This window comes from Ochotona curzoniae, unplaced genomic scaffold, assembly GCF_017591425.1.
Source record: "Ochotona curzoniae isolate NIBS_2020 unplaced genomic scaffold, NIBS_Ocur_1.0 contig_883, whole genome shotgun sequence".
In the NCBI taxonomy this organism is placed as follows: Eukaryota; Metazoa; Chordata; class Mammalia; order Lagomorpha; family Ochotonidae; genus Ochotona; species Ochotona curzoniae.
Genome location: NW_024466599.1, coordinates 50,551,826 through 50,572,432, shown reverse-complemented (window position 1 = coordinate 50,572,432; position 20,607 = coordinate 50,551,826). Strand labels below are relative to the sequence as shown.

General features: G+C 54.6%; 1 protein-coding gene across 2 annotated transcripts; it reads left to right on the top strand.

Annotated features, from left to right (window-relative positions):
• The first annotated feature begins 1,361 nt into the window (after positions 1-1,361).
• MALL (mal, T cell differentiation protein like) lies at positions 1,362-20,063 on the top strand. 2 transcript variants are annotated; one of them, XM_040994073.1, is made up of 4 exons: positions 1,362-1,479; positions 16,839-17,006; positions 17,705-17,827; positions 19,949-20,063. In XM_040994073.1, the coding sequence occupies exons 1-4, from the start codon at positions 1,372-1,374 to the stop codon at positions 20,009-20,011; spliced, it is 462 nt and encodes a 153-aa protein (XP_040850007.1). In that variant the 5' UTR covers positions 1,362-1,371; the 3' UTR covers positions 20,012-20,063. The 2 variants fall into 2 exon arrangements, with proteins under 2 accessions (XP_040850007.1, XP_040850008.1); XM_040994074.1 differs by lacking the exon at positions 17,705-17,827.
• The last annotated feature ends 544 nt before the right edge of the window (positions 20,064-20,607 follow it).

Genomic DNA, 20,607 nt, shown 5'->3' with positions numbered 1-20,607 from the left:
ACGATAGATTTCTTACAGGCAGTGTGATTAGGGTGTGCTGTGTGCTTCACACACGTGAGAAAACAGCACCTACTTAAATACAACCCTGAGCCCCGCTAGGTTTTTCACAGCCTTCCTTTCCTGGGGGGCATGGACTGAGCCGCTCTCAAGCCGGGAGTCCGAGGGCCGTGGGTTGTGCCACAACGACACTGTGGCAGGTGAGACAGGGGCCGGAGCAAGGGGTTTTCTTCCTTCTTTCCCTTCTGCTTCTTCCACTACCCGTGGCTTCTGCAGCCCCCCTAGAATGGCTCGGGGCTGAGTGAAGACACTTGGGAAAGGTGACCAGAGCTGGGATATGTGGGTCAGCACCTGCTTTGCTGGTAGGGGAGCGGGGAGTGGATCAGTAAAATGGGACATCTCTTCCTTTTAAGCTTCTACAGGTCCCAGGAAAGGGACCACCGAGCTGGCTGGAGGTTCTCCTGGGGAGCCTGTGCCTTCTCTCCCAACACCCTTACTTTGGCCTTCACCTGATCCAAGTCCTGTCCACGCCATCTTCTCCAGGACCAGGTCAACTGCTCCACCCACCTGTGCCCTAGAGGGAGACCTAGAACGCAGGACAGGTCCGGCAAATGATTTGAAGGCAGAGACAGAAATGGCTCAGTCTCAAGGAATCAGCCTCATCTTGGAGCACTATATTCCAGAATGATTCTGAATACTTTCATATACATAGTTTGCAGGGCAGCAGCTCCCATCGGGCACCTGCTCAGAAGGGAGTGAAACAGAAGACCTCGGCTTGGGACAGGCCGGCAGCCAGCTGGGCCCTTCTCAGGCATCTTTGCGCTAGGTCTTCCTTTTCCTTTTCCAAGGCAGCAGGTGTTGGAGGCTGAGGGTGGCCTGGGGGACAGGAGCGGGAGAGAGCCAGGCAAGGGTGGTTCGGCCAGCAGGCTCTGCTAATGACAAACTCTGACCTCCCTGTGCCCAGAGTCGTTCCCTGGGAAAGGAGGAAGCTAGCCAAGGAGGGCTGTCACCAGCCGCGGAGTTGCATGCTTGTGGCTCCATGGTTCATCGCAGGACCAGGGCAGGACGGTGCGGACTCAGGGCTGGGACAGGGAGTGGCTGCGGCCGGCAGCCCCAGGAGTCATCCGCGCCAGGACGCTGAAGCTCTGGAGCAGGAGAGGTCCAGAGGGGGCCTACCCTTTTCCTGGCCTTGCCCGACGCTCTGCATCTGCCCGGTGCGCGCTGGCAGCTGCGAGCACAGGAACCTGCGCTGCGGGCGGCGCTTCCCCCTCCCACGCGGCGGGCGCGGTGTGGGTGTGTCGGGCAGGAGGTATTTGAGGGCTGCGGCACCACCGGGCGGTCGGAGAGGGCGGCTGCCGAGGACTGGGTGTGAGCATGGCCTCCCGGGACCTGCCACCCGTCAGCAGCTTCACCCCGGCCGAGGTGCCCTCGGGGATCGGGCTGCTGATCACCATCCCTTTCGCCTTCTTGCTGCCGGAGGTGGTGAGTGAAGGGCTGGCCGCCGGCTACAGGGAGAGGAGGAAGTGGGGAGAGGCACCGGGCGTGGACCGCGGATCGCGCTGCCCCTCGCGCGAAGGGAAGCGGGACCCAGCCGCCAGCACCTGCCCTGGCTGGGAGCCCGGCGCTGCTCCGCGATAGTACGGATCCTCCGCTCCAAAGTAGCGCACACACCCCCAAGAGGTGAAGGGCGGGCAGGCGCCACCAGACCTGGGCGCACGGCTGCCTCAGCCCGGTGCCTCGGGAAAGGTGCTACTAGGGGGCTTGGACGACAAGCTGCTTTTCTCCAACTATTCGTGACTTCCGAAAGTTCACAAAGGGAGTTGGGGAGCGATCTGTCTTTCCCTCCGGAGGCTGTCATTCCGGTCCCCGGCGCTAGCGCAGGGTTCCCAGGGCGGTAACCCGACGGAGCGAGTCGCCCCAGCCATCCGCGAGCGCGTGCAAACCTGAAGTTGCCTCTGCCGCCTCTGACGGCGCCCAGCGCCTGAGCTGAGGCCTTGGTCCCAGTGGTCTGGGCCCCTTTGGCACCCGACAGAGTCCCGGGGTTCTTATATCTGGCGGGTACTGCCTGGGGATGCTTCAGGGTCAAGGTGTGCGTTAAGCTTCTCTTGTCCAACACCTTCTGTACCCCCTCTGGTTTGTGGGAGGTTCTGCTCGGTTTGTCAAGGCTGCCCCCAGACTGAGCGCAGAAAGATTGGAAGTGGAGCCACTTTCTCTGGAAAGATGGGGCTGATTGACTGAACGACCTTTAGGTAAACAGGCTCAAGGGCAGCCACGATGTCGCCCAGAAAGGACAGGCTGAGCACGTAGGTGGCTCCCATAGTGGTGACAGCCCCACCCATGAACCGGGTTTCTATCAGTGCTGGCACCTCTGGCACAGCACAGGCATCCTGCCAGGCTCCCGGAGTTCAGAGCTCCTGGAGCTCTTAGGAGCTCTCTGTGCTGCCTCTGGGTGTGTCCCTTGCCCGGGGAATAGCCTCGTGGACTGCCAGGGTTGGGGCCAGCTCCTCGGCCTTGTCCTTTATGGCAGTGATGCAAGCTTCTGGCGACGAGCTGGGCGTTGCCTCCCTGTCTGCTGGGGCGAGGAGAGCGCAGGGTTGGAGAGAGGATAGTTGGACCCCGAAAGACAGGCTGGTGGGGCAGGGGGTGAAGGTGAGGCAGGAGGAAAACCCCCACCCCGGAGAGAACAGGCAGGGGGTGGGGCTTCGGGAAGAAGCGTAGCCAGCTGGGGAGGAGGGACGCTTCGTGCCCCGACCTGTTCTCTCCTCTGAAAGAAACAGGTGCACTTGTGCTGGACTCCGGACCTTTAAGTGTTTAAGCGGTGGGAATAGTGTTACCCATTGGTTCCGCCCTGTTCATTTATTTTCACTTTAAAGCAATTTTAGATATAGGGTAAACTTGCAACAAACAGTATGGAGACTGTGCTGCTGCTCTGTTCTCCGTTGTCCCTGTCACTGCCGCTCCGGAAGCATAACTCGGGGTCTGCCCGTTCCCTCCCTGCCCTCACATGCCTCTCCTGGTCCAGGCTCCAGGCCAGACTGGCCCATCTTGGTCTTGACTCTGACGGGGAAGCGCCCTGGCCTGGCTGCTGTTCCTTCATTGTGACCGTGTTTGTGCCTAATCCTTAGTCCTGCTGAAAATTTAGGAATGTGGATGACCTTTCTGCCTGTAGTTGCAAAGTTTTGCCACTGAATCAACTCAAGCTTTTGGTTCACCAACTTTTTGAAGGATCTATGTGCCTCCCCAGCTCGCTCAGCCTGCTGCAGGCGTGGGTTCCTTCTGGCTTGGACCCTTCGGGTGTGCTGCCAGCTGTTACCGTGGGACTTCCCATGAGAACACCAGGCCTGAAGCTCTACAGATTCTCACCTTGGGGGCCTAAGATCTCACACACAGGCAGATGTGTCCCTAAGTACCTAAGATCAGACAGTGGATTATAATGCTGGGAGCTCAGCCAGCCAAGGGGGCAGAGGAACTAAAGTCCAGCCCCTGGTGTTACTGGTGACAGTCCTGGTCCCGTACTTTACTACCCTCCCCGTTGCCCCTCCAGCCACCGTGGGCAAAGCAGGCTGGCCCGAGACCTTCCCGCATGAACCAGGGGCCAGAAATGCCCAGCCATCACAATGGGCCAAGGGCTCACCAGCTTCCCCAACACCGCACGTTCCACCCTGGCTGGCCATTAGTGGCCTCTGCTGCTTTTGTGTTCCGGGATGACAGGCCAGGATGGCAAGCACTTGTGTGTTCAATCTGACAGTAAACTCATGAGTTTTGAAATTTTTAATTTTGTCCTAATTGCAGATGCCTAACAAGTTTTCCTTCCCTGCTTACCTTCCTCCCCAACCAGGTGGGTAAGGCCGGGGCTCTGGTCTGCACCATTTTTCTCCCAAGGTAGATGTGTGTGGTCACCACCTGCACCCAGGAGGGAACAGGAGCTCGCTGTCTTGGCAGTCACACAGGCTGTCCGCCCTCCCTCACCCACCTGTTATAACCTCGCATTGCTGTCATTCTGTTGTTTTGAGAAAGTTATGAGAATAGATGGAACCACAGAGGGGGAAGGGGTCTCGTGAGACTCAGGATGACATCCTGGAGAGCTATCCCAATATGGCCACGTCAGTGTTTCCTGCCTTCCCGTGGCCAGGCAGGGGTCCTCGGGGTGGGTGTTTAACTGGACACCCACAGTTTTGTGGCTCCCAGTTCCCAGCTGCTGAGAACAAAGATGCTTGAACGTTCACATGCAGAGACTTTCATGTGGATGACGTTGTCACTGCCCAGGAGGCCCGGGAGAGAAAATGCCCCAGTGGGGGTGGATAATACACACATCGCATGCACCTGCTTGCCAGGTTTCTATTATGACAGACCAATTCTTTCATAAAGCAGCTAGAAAATCATTTTTAATCCATTTAATCCATTCCCACTAGCAGTGGATGAGGCTTTCGAGACTTCAGTGCTAAAATGAATTCAGACTTTCTGTTTGAAACAGTTTTCAAAATTCTTTATCTGTTTTGTTGGTTTGCAAGGCAGCAAGAGGCAGCTCCAACCGCTGTCCACAAGGCCAGCGCTGGGCCAGGCTGAAGCCGGGAGCGAAACACTTCACTGGGTCTCCCATGTGGATGGCAGGAACCCAGCTGCTTGAGAGCCATCGCCGTTTAATTTTCAAACGTTAACTCCAAGTTGGAGGAGCCCTTGAATTGATTACTTTCAAGGGGAGGATGTCGGTCCTGTCTCCCCTCTCCCTCTCCCGAGGGTGGGTGCCTGGGACCAGAGCGGAGCTGAGCCAGGGATGGGCATGGCTCCCTGCCCTGCCTGCGCTTCAGAGCAAGCAGCGTGGCCCGCAGGTGGCTGGGGTGCCAGATAACTCCATAACTTGTTATTTTTTTTTACAACCCGAGTGTGCACATAGGTGACTATGACCAAGAAAATGCTTTATGAACAAGAGACCCAGAAAGTCTTCTAACCTTCAACCTCTGCACTGGGAGATGAGCTCATTAGGGTTTGAACTAATTAGAAACAACCAATAAGAGTCCTAGAGACTCAGGGAGTTAAAAGGAGGAGATGATACGAGGCTCCGTTTGATGTCCACATTCTCCTTTCAAGTTCACTCACCTGCACTGGGAGTTGGAAGGAAATATTCTGAGGGTCAGAGATTGGGAAGTTCATCTTTGTGTCTAACCCAGATACCCAAGTACACCCCAACTGCAATGGCTGCTGCTGTTGCTGCTTCTCCTGTTTTTGGTGATGAACCCGATGAGAGCCCTGCCCAGGCACCCTGCCTACGGGGCACTCCAGAGGGGATGGCCCTGCCCTCGTGAGGCCTCCTGGGGCCGTATGGTGGGCAGGCCCCCTCCCTTCCTCTGACATTTCCTTAGTGACTGAGTGTTCCAAGAGGGAAAAAAAATCTTTCTCTCAGTTTCCTCTACTTCCTTTTTCGGTTACTCACATTTCTGGGGAGGGGCCAAGGCCACATAGTCCGGCCCCTTGCCTGCTCCGTGCACGCTTCTGCTGCTGTGGCCTCCACGCTCCTGTGCCAACTGTGGCCCTGTCCTGTCCTCGGCCCGGTGGCTCCCCATGGGGACACTGAGCCAGCCATGTCCATGCCAATGATACTACTGAGTCCTAAGGGACTGGTGCCCAAGCATGTCCCCTGGCAGCCGTGTGATGAACAAGGAGCAGCAGAAGGGAAGGGTGGTTAGGGGCTGGCACAGGCGAAGCAAATCCTCCTAGAAGAGACGATGGAGTGAGAAGAGGACGAGCTTCCCGACCCTGCTGGAACCACCTGGGATTGCCCACACCAGGCCCGTCCTCCGTTCTGCAGAGCCCCCAGGAGGCTCCTGTTCAGTAAAATACAATCAGTGGCATAGGACCTAAAGCCTGGCTCTGCTACTTTTTTTTTTTAAGATTGATTTTATTTATTGTCTGAAAGTCAGAGTTACCGAGAGAGAAGGAAAGACAGAGAAAGATTTTCTAACTGCTGTTTCACTCCTTAGATGGCGGCACTCCTTAGATGCTGGTTTACTCCTTAGAGCTGAGCTGAAGTGAAGGCCAGAGCTTCTCCCAGGTCTCCCACATGATTGCAGGGGCCCAAGGACTTGGGCCATTCTCTGCTGCTTTCTCAGTTCTTAAGTAGGGAGCTGCATCAAAGGTGAAGCAGCTGGCACTCAAACCGGTGCCCATCTAGGATGCTGATGTCACAGGCAGAGACTTACCCTACTACGCCATGGTGATGCTGGCCTTGACTCTACTTCTTTATGACCACGGGGCCCCAAACAGACTGCTTTGCTGAGCCTTGGTTTGCTCAGCAATGGGAAGAATGAGTGAGGACTTCAGAAATCAAGCCCATCCTCCACAGTTGGGGCCCTCTGCACTTTCCCTCTGGGTCTGTTCTAGCTGCAGGCCCAGAAGTGTTGAGGTTATCACTACCCTAACCCATTGCTCTGCTTTCAGGGGACATGAAATATGCAGGCGATGGAGGAGGACAGCTTTGGGCTTGTCCTAAGGAGTAGTGCAACAGGTGTGCCCTGGACACATAGGAGGCAGCTAAGGCAGAGACGTGAGAGGAGAGGAGGTCCCAGCCCAGCTACCCAGAGGTCCCTGGAGACAAAGCAGTGGCTGTCTGGGATCAGAAGCTGGCAGATTGTCATTGCATGGGGTGACCAAAGAGGTTACCACCTCACCTTACAGTCCATATATTTCTCCTACCCTCTGCTGAACAAAGGAAAGCAGGACACATCTATTGCCTGCCTTATGCAATTCATCGTCCACTTGGAGAGAGAGAGGGCCATGGAGTCTTGTCATTGGTGCTGGGCCTGTTCAGGGAGCAGAAGCTATGGCAGGTGCATCACTCAGAGAGGAAGCAAAAGAGGGGATTGTTTGCCCTGTTGCCAGACTGGAAGAGTAGAAAGGAGGAGCTGAGGCAGCTTTGAGAATCAGCCTGTGAGGAGGCAGTCACGGGCCACCCCCAGAGGGAGGGGGACTGCCTTGCTTGGAGTAAGGGTGCCGTGTGACAGGGGTGTCTTGGAGGGGAGCACAGGGACTGTGACAATGGAGCCACCTGCTACCACCGTTGGACAGAGTCACCTGCTCCGCTGCCGGAAGCCCCCAGTCCCCTCCTCTAGGATCTCTGCAGCCTCCACTGGCCGAATCAAGCAAGGATGCCTCCACTGAGGGAGCCTGCATGCATCACAGACGGCAGATGCAGGAGCTTGAGCAGAGAGATCTGGAGAACCCGTACAAGCCAACATTCATTGGTTTCACTTGCTGGAGGAGGGCACATTGGCCTGGTCCCTATCCTCCAGGCTCTGGGTGTAGGTGGGCTGGCAGAAGTCTAGCAGGCAGCTAAGATGCCCATGTCCATAGTTTAGTGTTTGATTCTGGGCTCTGGCCCCTGGCCCAGCATTCCTGCTAACACAAACACTGGGAGGCAGCGGGTGATGGTACAAACATCTGGGGCCCTGCCACCCCCATGGAAGACCTGGGTTGAACTCCCAGCTCTCAACTGCAGCCCTGGTCCCTGCGGAAGGAGCCAATGAATGGCAGCTCCTTTCCTGTCTCTCTAATAAATAAAAGTACTAAAAGGAAGCAACTGGCACGATCCCACAGCCCATGGTCACTGCCTCCCTGCCTATGGGAAACTTGCAGGCCCAGGTGCTCTCTGACTGTCCCATCCCAGCCCCCAGTGCCGCCATGATTGACAACCACAAGTACATTTGGTCCTTGGGCACTGTCATGTGGTCACAGAGCTCTTGTTGGGGGGAAACCAGGAAGTGCTGGCCTACTCATTCTGTAGAGCCCATAGAGGCCAGGTCAGAGCCCCAAAGATAAGAAGTGCCCACCCAAAGCCCCCACTTCCTGTTCCTTCTCACCTTTGCAAGGGGGTCCTGCCCCTGGACACTCCCCTGGGCAGGGCAGGTGTGTGGGCGTCAGCAGATGGTTTCCCAGCCCTGTTCAGGTTGACAAGTACAGAAGCAGGTCAGAGCAGGGAGGGGACCCAAAGCCCTTGATCTTTGCCCCTCAACTCCCTGCCCTGTCTCTCTCTCCAGCCCCTCCCTTGCCTCACCCAATACCTGCCGGCCAGCCCCTTATGCCTCTGTCACCACCCTGTCAGGTCTGTCTCAGTCTCTGCGTGCAGGGCTGAGCTGCACCCACATTTACAGCATCAGCCCCCACTGTAGCACCTCTTCCCATGACCTGTACACTTGCTGGGCCTCAGTGGGGTGGGGAACACCACTAAGTGCGGGGAGTCATGGGACTGGGGTTCTGGTTATAGAAAAACCATCCCAACCCCTTGCCAAGGCTGGATTCTCAGGACGCGACTTTTGTGTTCCCAGCTGCCAGCTGCTGCCTGAGTAATACTGAGGCAGGTGTAAAAGCTATTGTCTCTTGTGCACACCAGCCCGTACACCAGGGTAGTAGGTGGCCCAGGATGATGAGGGGCACAAGTGCCAGGAGTGGGGGCAGGAGTCAGGAAGGTGGACTCCCTTCCCCCTGCCCAGGGAATCCCACCAGCTCTCCCGGGAAGCTCTCCGGCTCTTCTTCCCGTTGGAGAATCTTACCTAGGAAGCTACAGAACCAGAACTGAGAGGGGAAGTGAAACCAATGAATGTTGGCTTGTACGGATTCTGACTCTTGGCAGAAACGCCTGGGCTGTCGGCTGGTGGCACCTACGTGGGAATAGTGCCCCGGAGGGGGTGGACACTTCCACAGCTCATGGTTGGTATGTTGAGCAGCCTGCCCTCTGTCTCCTTTTACAAGTCAATCAGCACCAAGACCCCAGTGCCACCTTACGCCAGGCCTGGTGCCATATATATACCAGGGACACAAGGATCTTAGGGCACCAGGCCTGTCACCCCCGACCCAAGAGGCAGTGACAAAATAGTGAAAGCGAAGATGGAGGTCACGCAGAAGGAGGACTTCCTGGAGGAAGGCACATTGGCCTGGTCCCTACCCTCCAGGCTCTGGATGTGGATGGGCTGGGGGAAGTCTAGCAGGCAACTCACCTGGGACTAAGTGACCCAGTGCCTCATGAAACGTGTGTGAAAGGAAGAGAGTGTGGGGACCTGCTGCGAGCCCAAAACAGGATCATCGAGTGACTTCACAGGGCTGTGTGACAGGGACCAAAGAGAGAGAGAGAGAAAGGGGGAGTCAGGAGGCCCTGGGGTAGAGGAAGCAGGATAGACTGGCCCCACTCTTTACACCTGCCCTGTGCTTTGTAACTTATCTAAGGTGCACAAGTAAAAATGTTTCTTCTGAAAAAATTTCTTCTCCAAAGAACTCATATTTCTTTAAATTAAAAAACAAAAATTAAGAGACAAGGAAGAAAAGCCCTTTAGACTTTGGATGGCTCCTTTGCTTTTATTACACTCTCATATCACCCTGTAAATCTGTGCTGTTCAGTCAATAAAACTCAGGGTCAGTCCAGGTCTGAATGGATGGGTGCGGCTTGAGGCAGGAAGCCGCAGGGAGGAAGCAGTGGGAGGCCCTGACTCACGACCCCTCCTGGGCTGAGCCCCTAGCATCCTGCTGCCCTGGGATGCACGCCCGGAGGGAGGCTCAGCAGGGAGGGCCCCCTCCCTAGGCTGCTTTGCCTAGGCACCCTGCCAGGCTGGGCTGGGAGCCCTTAGAGGCACTGGGATCCCTTAGACGATCTGGCGAGGAGGCTGGCAGCACCGTTGTTCCTGGAATGGCCGGATAAGTCACCTCTTGCGGATGCCAGAGGAGCTCTGGTTGGTGTTTTCCAGCTAATCTTAAAGCTACAGAGAGAGGAAATTCTCTGTGAGTCAGATAGCGACCGGGCGTTTGAAAGTTCCGGCCTGAATTCAGAACGTGCAACCCCATGACATGCTGGCTGATCTCGCGGCAGGGCATCCTCTTGGGAGCCTGTATCCAGGCCCACTGTGTCCCTGCTGGGTCACCTGCAGGAACTCCCTTGGCCTTTCAGAAAGATGATGACCTCACGAGGCCAGAAAGCCTCACAGGGCTGCCAGTCGGTGATGCCAGGTTGGGAGCCACCCAACTGGGATAGCTGGTCACAGGAGTTTCCTGTCACCTGCAGGGGAGCCTGCAGCCAGCTGCTGCCTGCCTGCCCACTGGGGCCCCTGGCTGCCCACTGGTACCTGGGACAGTGGTATAGTTGTAGCAGACCCTGGCTCCTTCCCAGTAGCATAGCACACTAAGCTTCAGGTTACACAGTTAGGGGGTCACTGCAGGGCTCTGCCCCCTCCCTGCCCTCTCCTCCTGGCAGCCGGCAGGCCCTCTCCATGCCTTTCTCCTTTACCTGCTTCTCTGAGCCTTGTGTTTCCCACCCAGACCCTGGGTGCCACAGCCAGGGCTTGCAGCTTACACCGGGGTGTGCCCTGAGAGGAGCTGCCCAGATGGGGGGGGAGTGGGCACCAAGGGCCCAAGTCTGGAGGTGGCAGGCTTGTGGACTAGGCTTCTGTGTGCTGTGAACCACCAGAGGGAGAATGTTTTAAAGACAATTGGTATCCCCATTATTGGGGGGGACGAATGTTAAGCCAGGAAGCATGATTTCCGTTGCCTGTGGACACTGCTACTGAATTGTTTAATACTCTCCCACTGAACATAGTCACAGCCCCAGATGGCCCTCAGCCCTCAGTTTGGAAGCCCCAGTGCCTGAAGGATTGATGGAGAGGGCAGGGCATGGGGGTGGGGGGCAGGCCAACAGGGCTAGCTACAAGGCCATTCTAGAAAGGCCAGAGGGCTGTGGGTGACCAGGCTGCCTTGCATCCCAGGTGATCCACAGCAGCAGGTGACAAGAGCCCGGCCCCACTCTGATCAGCTCCAATAGGAGGGCCAAAAAACCATCTTGGGGGTTTGGAAGTGCAGAGCTTGGCAGGTTCATGTTGGCAGCCCAGTGTGGCATTGGGCATGCTGGTTCTGTCTGCTTCCCTACTCCAGGCTCCATGCACACACACACATACACACACACAGAGTGAAGGCCACCACCTGTGTCTGCAGCCGGCATCCCTGACACCGTGTCAGCCAGGGCTAGACCACACATGTGTCTGCACCATGGTTCTCTCTGCAGCACTGTCAGGGAAGGGGCAACATGGAAATCCCCGCAGAGACCTGCTGGTGCCCAGTTGAGTGTCTGCGACTTTATCAGCTGGATGGGATGGAATGTCCACCATGAAAGGACAGTAGCAGATGCACATGTCCCCTGCTGCTAAGTCGCCTTGCTAGGATGTATTGGAACCCTCCCCCCCCCCCCCAAATGAATGTTCTTGGTGCATTCACAGTCATTTGTGGGCATTAAATGGAGCATCAGCCTTGACATTTACTGGAGTTTGGTCAAGGCCACAGCCCTTCTGCTGTAAACAAGCATCTTTACGGAGGTCTTGAGGGCAACATGCTTCTCCTTTCTGTGCCTTGGTGGATGACTTTGCGGTGTTACGTGCCCTGCAGGTGGCTGTCTGGTCCAGTGGTTGAGAGGCCAGTTTAGATGGACACATCTCACATTGCAGTGCCTAGATACAATGTCTGTCCCCGGCTCCTGGCTCCAGCTTCCTACTATGGCAAATTCTGGGAGGCAGCAAAGATGAACTAAGTAATTGAGTGTCTGTCACCCACCTGGGAAAATCTAGATTGAATTCCTGGCTCCTAGCTTTGGCTCTGGCCCAGTGTTGGTCCCTGCAGGCGTTTACAGAGCGGATCAGTGCAGGTAAAAGATTCTTTCTTCCCCCCAACCTCAAATAAGTAAATAAAAATTGCAAGGTCCCCAAGGATAATGCTGAAATGCTGTGTAATATATCCAAGTGCAAGAAGCCTGTGCTGTGGTTTACCGAGAAAACACGTGGTAAACTTTGTTCAGGCTTGAGGTAATGTGAGATGGGCCACATGCCCAAGGTTAACAAGTTGACAGCAAGTTTAGATAATGTATCTTTACATAGAACCACACACTGTGCATCGATGGGTCGGTGGCCAGGTCATCGCGCCAGGCACTAACTTGTTCACCGCTTGAGCACCTGCAGCAACCTCGTAGACTATGATGATTACAAGTAGACAAACCACCTTCATTGTTATGCTGGGAGGTAAAGGAGAAAACAGAAAATACAAAATGCAGCTCCACGGTGATTCACATAGAGGTGCCTAAGGACCAGTCCTGGGAGGGAGCAGGATATTTTATTCTTGTCATCATCAGATCTAAGGGTCAAAACTTTGCAGCAGCCTTCCTTCCTGATCCACTAAAATCTGCCCGGAATTCCGGCATTCTGAACTCCTGCACGGTGTCTAGCTGATACATCCCTACACTGATGCACAGGACACCTTGTTTGGGTACACAGGCCTTTTCTTGTTTCTCCCTTTTCTTGTATTTTTGTTTTATTTATTTAAGGAAGCAGAGCATCAGAGAGAGAAAGATAGAGCTTGTTTTTTTATCTACTCATTCTCTCCACAGTGCTCACAATGGCCTGGACCAGGGCAGGGCCAGAGCCAGGATCTCATTCCAGGTCCCCTGCATGGTGGCAGGAACCCAGGTGCATGAAATGGCATTGGCAGAAACTGGAGTCGGGAACCTGAGTGAGGAATCAAACCCAGGTGTTATTTTTTTTTAAAGATTTAAAACATTTTGATTGGAAAGGCAGATCAGTTTTATGGAGAGGAAGAGAGATAGAGAAATCTTCCATCGATTGGTTCACTCCCCAACTGGCTGCAATGGTGAGAACTGAACCATCCCGAATCCAGGAGCCAGGAGCTTCTTCTGGGTCTCCCACATGGATGCAGGATCCCAAGGCTTTGGTCCAGCCTCAACTGCTTTCTCAGGCCACAAGCAGGGAGCTGCATGGGAAGTGAAGCAGCTGGGACATGAACTGGCGCCCATATGGAACCCCAATGCTCGCAAGGTGAGGATTTAGCCACTGAGCCATTGCGCCAGACCCAACCCAGGTATTAAGATGTGAGATGCAGGAATCTTGACCAGTAGGTGAAACGCCTGTCTTGGCTTTCCCTCTTAAAGGGTGTAATTGAAGAGGTGTTTGGGCAAGTTTGTTTACAGAAGACTTCTTCACAATAGTCAAGTCTCCATCAGCAGATTGTTGGACGAGTATCACGCAGCCTACGCAGGCAGTGGAATAGACCTCAATTTTGAAAAACATGGGCTGGCAGCGTGGCACGGCATGTTAAGCCTCTATGCATGTGGACACTGATTCAAGTCCCAGCTGATCCCCTCCTGATGCAGTTCCCTGCTAATGCGCCTGCACAGCACTGGAAATTGATCTAACTGCTTGGATCCCTGCACCCACGTGGGAGACCCACATGAAGTTTCAGGTTCCAGGCCTGTCTGTTGAAGCCATTGGGGGAGCAAACAAGTCAGAAAAGGACCAATGCTTACATGAGGTGCTCTACACAAATTCACAGCCACAGTATGAAGAGTGGAGGTTTTGGGGGGCTGTGGAGAGGGCAGAGCAGGGAGGAGTTGCTTGAACGGCCTCAAATTTCTGTTTTCCCAGGTGGAAAGGGCTCTGGAGCTGGATGCCACTACTTATTGTATAGAGCTGGGAATGTGTTTAGGGCCATGCACTTGCCCACGCTCCGCTGGTTCAGGTGGCACTTGAATAAGGTGCATTTTGCCATAACTCTTCTAAGAGCCCAAGAGACCCTGCCTACTCTGTGGATACAGATGAACCAAGTGCAGTAGCACTTTTGTTTTGAAATGGCCCAGAAGCAGAGGCAGCTTTTAGGGTGTGGGTGAGTTCCCACTGTGTCTTCCTGCAGCCCCTTGCTCCCAGGCTCCAGGCAGTTCCAACAGCATCCAGCAACACACGTGGACTTCACGGGCCTCACTCTTCTGGATCAGGGCCTTCTCCTGCCAGCCTGATGTTGCTGAGGCTTCCCAGGAGTCTGCAGTCGCTTGGATCCCAGGGAATGGTGGGAGGGACAACAGTGTCATAAAAAGTGAGACAAGTGGGAAGGAGAAGAATGTGGTATTGGCTGCCAGTGAGGATTGGCACAGAGACACCGCCCAGCTATGCAGAAAAACCTGCTGTCATGTACCCACTCCACCGCACCCTGACACCTCCCGGCTTCTGCCAGCAGACAGGCCGTGCAGAAGCTGCAAGCCTTCACCCTGCCCACGAGGTCATCCCTCGGGTGAGGGCTGTCTCAGGACCTCTCAGGATGCAGAGTTCACTGCGCCGTAGCAGGCAACCCCTGCCTCAGCTGTGCACCTGCCCGTGCCCACCAAGGCCACTCAGCTGCCAGCTGGGGGATCCCCCACCCTCCCCAAAAGGGATTCTGACTTCTTAGTGAACCTCCATCGGTCACCTTTTAAATTTGCACAAGGCTTGTTTCAAACAACATAAACATGGACATGGCCCCGCATTCCAAAACCTGTCCTCAACCTGGCTCTCCCCAGGAGCCAAGGCACTGTTTGGTGAATTGGCTCTCATTTCAGAATTATTCTGGGCATCTACAGATAAATGTGCTCACACACACACACACAGATAGACTAGTCTCTGCCTTCTACAGCTTGCTCCCAAAGTGGCCACGACAGCCAGAGCTGAGCCAATCCTAAGCCAGCAGCCAGGAGCCTCCTCTGGGTCCCAAGGATGTTCGACTGCTGTTCCAGGCCACAGACAGGGATGTCAGTTCTTCCAAACTGAGCTCTGGAGTTAAGACAATAAACAACCCAAGGGGTAGATTCCGACAAGTGATGCTAACTTGTGTGTACAGCAACAGGACTAGGCAGGGGGTGGGTCAGATATCTCTTGAAAGCAGCAGAAATGTGGTTACCCGCCCTTTCTACTCTTTTGGTGACTGTAGTTTTGTGGAAAGTTCCAGAACCCTTGTGTGATTCCTTCAGGCTCTGTCTGATCTCATGGTAAACAGGCTTCTCTTCTTTTTCTGAATTACTTTGTTGAGGTCAGCGCTGTGGCTTAGCATGTTAAGCTATGGCTGCAGTGCTGGCACCTCATATGGGTGCCAGTTCAAGTCCTGGCAGATCCACTTTTTTTTTGAAAGATTTATTTTATTTTTATTGCAAAGTCAGATATACAGAGAGGAGAAGAGACAGAGAGGAAGATTTTCCGTCCAATGATTCACTCCATAAGTGACCACAACGGCTGGTGCTATGCCAATCCAAAGCCAGGATCCAGGAACTTCCTCTAGGTCTTCCATGTGGGTGCAGGGTCCCAAGGCTTTGGGCTGTCCTCAACTGCTTTCCCAGGCCACAAGCAGGGAGCTGGATGGGAAGTGGAGCTGCCAGGGTTAGAACCGGCGCCCATATGGGATTCCGGCGATGCGTGTTCAAGGCAAGGACTTTAGCTGCTAGGCCACCGTGCCGGGCAGATCCACTTTTAATACAACTTCTGCTAATTCATCTGATAAGGCAACAGAAGATGGCCTGAGGTCTTGGGCCCCTGCACCCACGTGGGAGACCTGAAGACACTCCTGGTTTCAGCCCGGCTTCATCCATCTGGCCATTGAGGCCATCTGGGGAGTGAATCTACAGATGGAAGATTGCTTTTTCTCTCCCCTCTCTGTAATTCTGAATTTGAAATAGAGAAATTTTTCTTAAAATAAGATGTTATTTTGTTGGCCTGTAGAAGGGGTAACCCCTGCTTGTCCACATTGAAGTATAAGAAATAAGACCCTATGCTTGTCTTCAGAGGGCTGGGTAGGCACCTGCTGGATCTGCTAACTCCTCCCTTGATGGGCCATTCTCACTCAGCAGGACAAAGGGATGGAGTTCTGATGGGCCTGAGAATGGCAAGGGGTTCAGATTTGAAATGTGCTGAACTTGATGGAGTAGGACCGGGGCTGGGGTGATGTGAAGGAAGTGGCCGGATTGCAGGTGCTCACTCCCAGAATTGGGCACGTGCAAGGTGAGTCTCTGCAGAGGAGTGTCCCAGTGAAGAGGCCCAGGGGACAGGAGGTGTGTGAGGCTGCTGGCCGTAGAGAGGTAGGCTGAAGCGTGGGGGTCCTGAAGTCACCAACCAACATGGTGTGAATTTAACAGGAAACAGAGGGAGAGCCAAGGAAGGCTGCAGTGACATCACAGGAGGTCCCAGCGAGGAATTCAGAGAGAAACCAAACCTACAACTGAGCCACTTGGTGCCTGTGCCAGTCCCCTCCCTCCAAGCCTTCAAGGGGACACATAACTTCCTGAGCAGATGGTTCCTCCCCCGGGGCAAGTCCAGCCTGAAAGCAAAACAAAAAGCCCAAAGAGAAGGACAGGGAAAGAGACAGCGTCAGAGTTCCCCCCGAGGGACTTAGAAATGTCAGGGCAGAGCTAAGAGTTGATGGGAGGGGACCCAGAGTGCCCCGCCAGTCACTGACCACAGGGCCATCAGCCACAGGCCAATAAGTCTCACAGGGCCAGGCAGGCATGGGCAATGGTGCAGGGTGGCCTGAGGGAGGAGAGGGCACAGAGAGCCAACCATACAACCACACAGGATGACGCAGGCTGGGTGGCAGGAGAGTTGTGATCCAATACAGACTCCAGCTCTTTTATAGAGAGATGGTGACAGCCTGTTCTAGTCAACAGTGGCCTGAAAAACAGGTACACTGCCCAGAACAACAAGAAATGCCCCAAATTTGGATTTGTTTCCATGTGAAATATCCTGTTTTAAACCACAGCAACTTGTTCAGATTGGATTTAACACTGTGTTAAAGAAGACATTGCAGGCCGGAGTGGCCGTGAGCCCCTATTTGCAGTCCCTGAGCTTTCTGGAAAGACCAGCTTTGACTGCAGTTCAGAGGGGCTGGGTTTCCTTCCCCATTTCCCATTCACTGTTCCAGCTTTGGCTGAGCTTCTAGCCAGACAGAGGACTAGAGAGACTTCAGCAATGGGAAGCTGTCCCCCAGAGGCACCCCTCTGACCTTTCCTTCTCTTCCAGGTTTTCGGCTTCTTTGTCTGGGTCCTGGTAGCGGCCACCCATGTGGCAAACCCCCTGCTGCAAGGATGGGTGATGTACGTCTCACTCACTTCGTTTCTCATCTCTCTGCTGCTCCTGCTGTCGTACTTCTTTGGACTTTACAAAAAAATTGAGTCGTGGAAAGTCCTGGTAAGAACAGGAGGGGTGTCTCCTCCCAGACTGATGTGTGTGGCTGGAGGACAGCTGCCCTTCTGAGCAGGCTGGGAAGAGACCAGGGTGGGCTGGATCCCCATGGGACCAAGACTTTGGATGGGAGTATGCCAGTTGAAGCATGTTGATTATAGTATGCTTGTTGCAGCATGTTGATTGTAGCATACTGGTTGCGTTATGCCAATTGTAGTATGTTGATTATAGTATGTTCTTTTTTTTCATGTTGAGTCTTTCATCCTTTCAATATTGCATCACTGATGCTTCACACAGTCTATTATCTTGATCGCCATCTAAGAGTTTTCTGTGTTGAACAATTTTGAACATAGTAAGCGTGAAGAGGATTGCTTGGCTTAGAGGTTAGGAGGAGGGCCCATCCTGAATGAAAGGGGTCAGAGCCTGGCCTTGAAGTTGCTGACTGCTCACTGGCTTTAATTCCACACGCTTGACGGGGTTAAATCAGATGTGAAAAATGGTTTGGCACGATACACACAGCCAGTGCTTAAATCGTGTAAGCTGACACCATGTTGTGGGTATCTACGCACCCCTTGTTGTTTGTTACACAAAGCCAGAGCTCGGCAGGGGCCTTGCCCCCTCCCCACCCCACTTTCTCACTCTTCCCTCCTGGAGGTGAGAGTGGAGCAGGGAGAAAACTGCTCTTCCCGGTGACCCATTTCCAGGACAGCCTGTACCATGGGACCACCGGCATCCTGTACATGAGTGCGGCCGTCTTACAAGTACACGCCACCATCCTCTCTGAGAGCAACAACGTGCGGATCTACTACATCAACACGGCTGCCTCGGTGAGTGGCGGGGCCAGGGTGGCAGCCGGCTGCCTCGGTGAGTGGCAGGGCCAGGGTGGCAGCCGGCTGCCTGAGGTCAAAGTCAGAGCCTGCAGGCTGAGGAGCAGGGGGCAGAGGGAGGGGAAGGTGTGTGTGTATTGGTACACGCAGACATGCTAACATCTATGCCCAAGGCTCCTGCCTGTACTTCCTGCTTCGGCCAGGCCAACACAGTGCTGTCTTCAGGATGCTATTTTTTTCCCCTCAAATTCTAAGCTCTTGTCTCTATTGAAAACCCTCCAGTGGATTTCCTTGGCGGTGGAACCAGAAGCCCACTGCCCACTTCCCCACTCCAGCCTCTCGCTCCCTGTGACTGAGCTACTGTCTTTGCTTTCAATGACAGACCACCACCCCCCCCCCCGCCCCGCCACCGAGATGCCTGGTATGTCAACTGGCAGAACCCAAGACTAGTGGTCCCAGCCAGCTGTCTCCTCCCCAGCAGTAACCCTCTCACTTGCCCACACAATCTTCCTCTCCCTGGCAAATGGCACCCCCATGTGGCCGGGAGCTCAGGGCAGCAGAGGTCTGACTTGGAGGGCCTGACCCTCCTTAATCCTACACTAACACCACAGCAGGTCTGTACCCTTGCCCAGTGCCCATGGAGTGTGGGCCCCTGCTCCCCGCAACAGGCCTCAAAGTCGTGGTGGGAGGAACAGCTCCATGGTGACGTGCTGTCTCCGCAGCCAGAACCAGGTGCCAGGGATGGGTGTTGTGTGGGTTAAGCCACCACTTGGAATGTCAGCACCCTCTATGGAAGTGCCAGCTTGAGCCCTGGCTCCTCCACTTCCAATCCAACTCCCTGGTTATGCATCTGGGAAAAGCAGCGAGTGAGGGCCAAAGTGCCTGGAGCTCTCCACCCACCTGGGAGACCCAGATGGAGCGCCATTCTTCTGGCTTCAGCCTAGCCTTGCCCTGGCTGCTGAGGAGTCATCTAGCAGGTGAAAAATTTCCGTCTCTCTCATTCTCTCCCTCTCACCACACACACCATAAATACACGCTCTCAGTGGAAGGCCCATACTCCATGATGGCGGGGCAGCTCCCTGCTCTGTCCGGACTTTTCCCTAACACACCCATGGCCCATACTCCATGATGGCGGGGCAGCTCCCTGCCCTGTCCGGACTTTTCCCTAACACACCCATCTCTGTGGCTCGTTTTCCCTGGGGCCTTCCCCCTGCAGGTGCTGCGTGCTCACCTTCCTTATTTTCTGTTCCTTGCCCTGACACGTGAGCTCCAAGATTTTTCAGGGAGTGAATGAGCCCTGAGGGAGGAGGATAGAGCAAGGCTGGACGTGGAAGGGACCCACAGGGACAGTGGATTCCCTCCTGGGAAAACACAAGCACTGTCAGTCAGTTTTGTTCATGAAAACCACACAAACTGTCCTGCATAAAGGCATGATTATGTATATATTCTTGATCATCAATAACATACAAATTATTTATTATTCACAATTACACTTTCCTTTGGAGTAGATGAGATAGAGTGGGGACAGAGAAAGTGGAAGTGTCTGAGCTGAGGCCACTGGAAGGCCCAGTGTGGGATGACGGTGGCTGAGATCACAGGGATGTGGTGCATTTGCAGATAGCCAGGTGGCCATGGCAGGTGCAGAGAGAGAAGAGGCAGAGAGGGCCACAGGTGTCAGCTGGGCAGCTGGGTGAGAGGAGGTTCCTCAGGCCACCAAGAGCTTGAGGACATCTGAGATACTCACAAGGAGCAGAGGAGCACAGTGGAGGTTTGGGCCAGAGAGCGAAGCCATGGGAATCAGCAGAGATGCCCAGACTGGAGGGGAATGGACAGGGAGAGTGACCAGGGCATGGGAGTGGCCGGGAGGGAGGACAGCCTGTTCCATGGCCAGCCTTGGAGAATGCACCCATGGATGGGGGAAGAGGGAGAGCATGCTGAGGGCTGGGGAATGTCCAGTGGGACAGGGTTACTGGCCGAGGCTGTTGCCTTCAGTTCAAGCAGTGGCGAGATCAGAACACGTGTCCCTGTTGGGAGGCTGCAGGGGGACCCCTTGGGGGTCTACAGGGAAGGGCAGGGATTGTCTCTGAGCCAGTGACCCAGCAGCCCTCTCTCTTCCTCCAGTTCTTCGCCTTCATCACCACACTGCTCTACATCCTCCATGCCTTCAGCATCTATTACCGGTGAGGCAGCCGGCAGGCGTGCCCAGGGAGAAAGCCCACCGGAAGCCCGGATTGCCAGCCCCGCTGCATGTCTCCTCATTGGCCGTCTGCATGGTGAACAAAAAACTGCTGAGCCATCCAGGGCGCCAGCAGACTGTCTTTCCAGGCTGAGCGACGAACCATACTTGGCAGCTTTGTTCAAACACTCAAAGTTCCAATGATGTCCCCAAGAAAGTTGGTAGCTTCTTTTTCCCAGGAAAGTTCATTGTGTCTTAGAATTACCTGGCCCTAACTGTTTTAGAAAACTGCCACGCAGAGTCCTCACTGCCGAGTGTCCCAGCTCCTATCGGAGGACTTGGCCTCAGCAATGACTTCCCCATGGTAGGTAAGGGGAGCATCCCATCCCATCTCCTTAAACACTAAGAAGCCCAGTCGAGGCTTTTGGAGTTCCTGCAGGTGCAAAGATCTATCTCCTGGTGCTTCAACTGAAGGACAGCGAGCCCCATGGGCTCCACTTGGGGCAGCTACTGAAGACGGGCCATTTCTCCTCTTCACATCACTTTGTCTCACCCATAGCAAGTGTGTGAGTGGGAATTTGGTGATCGATGCTACAAATTAGGT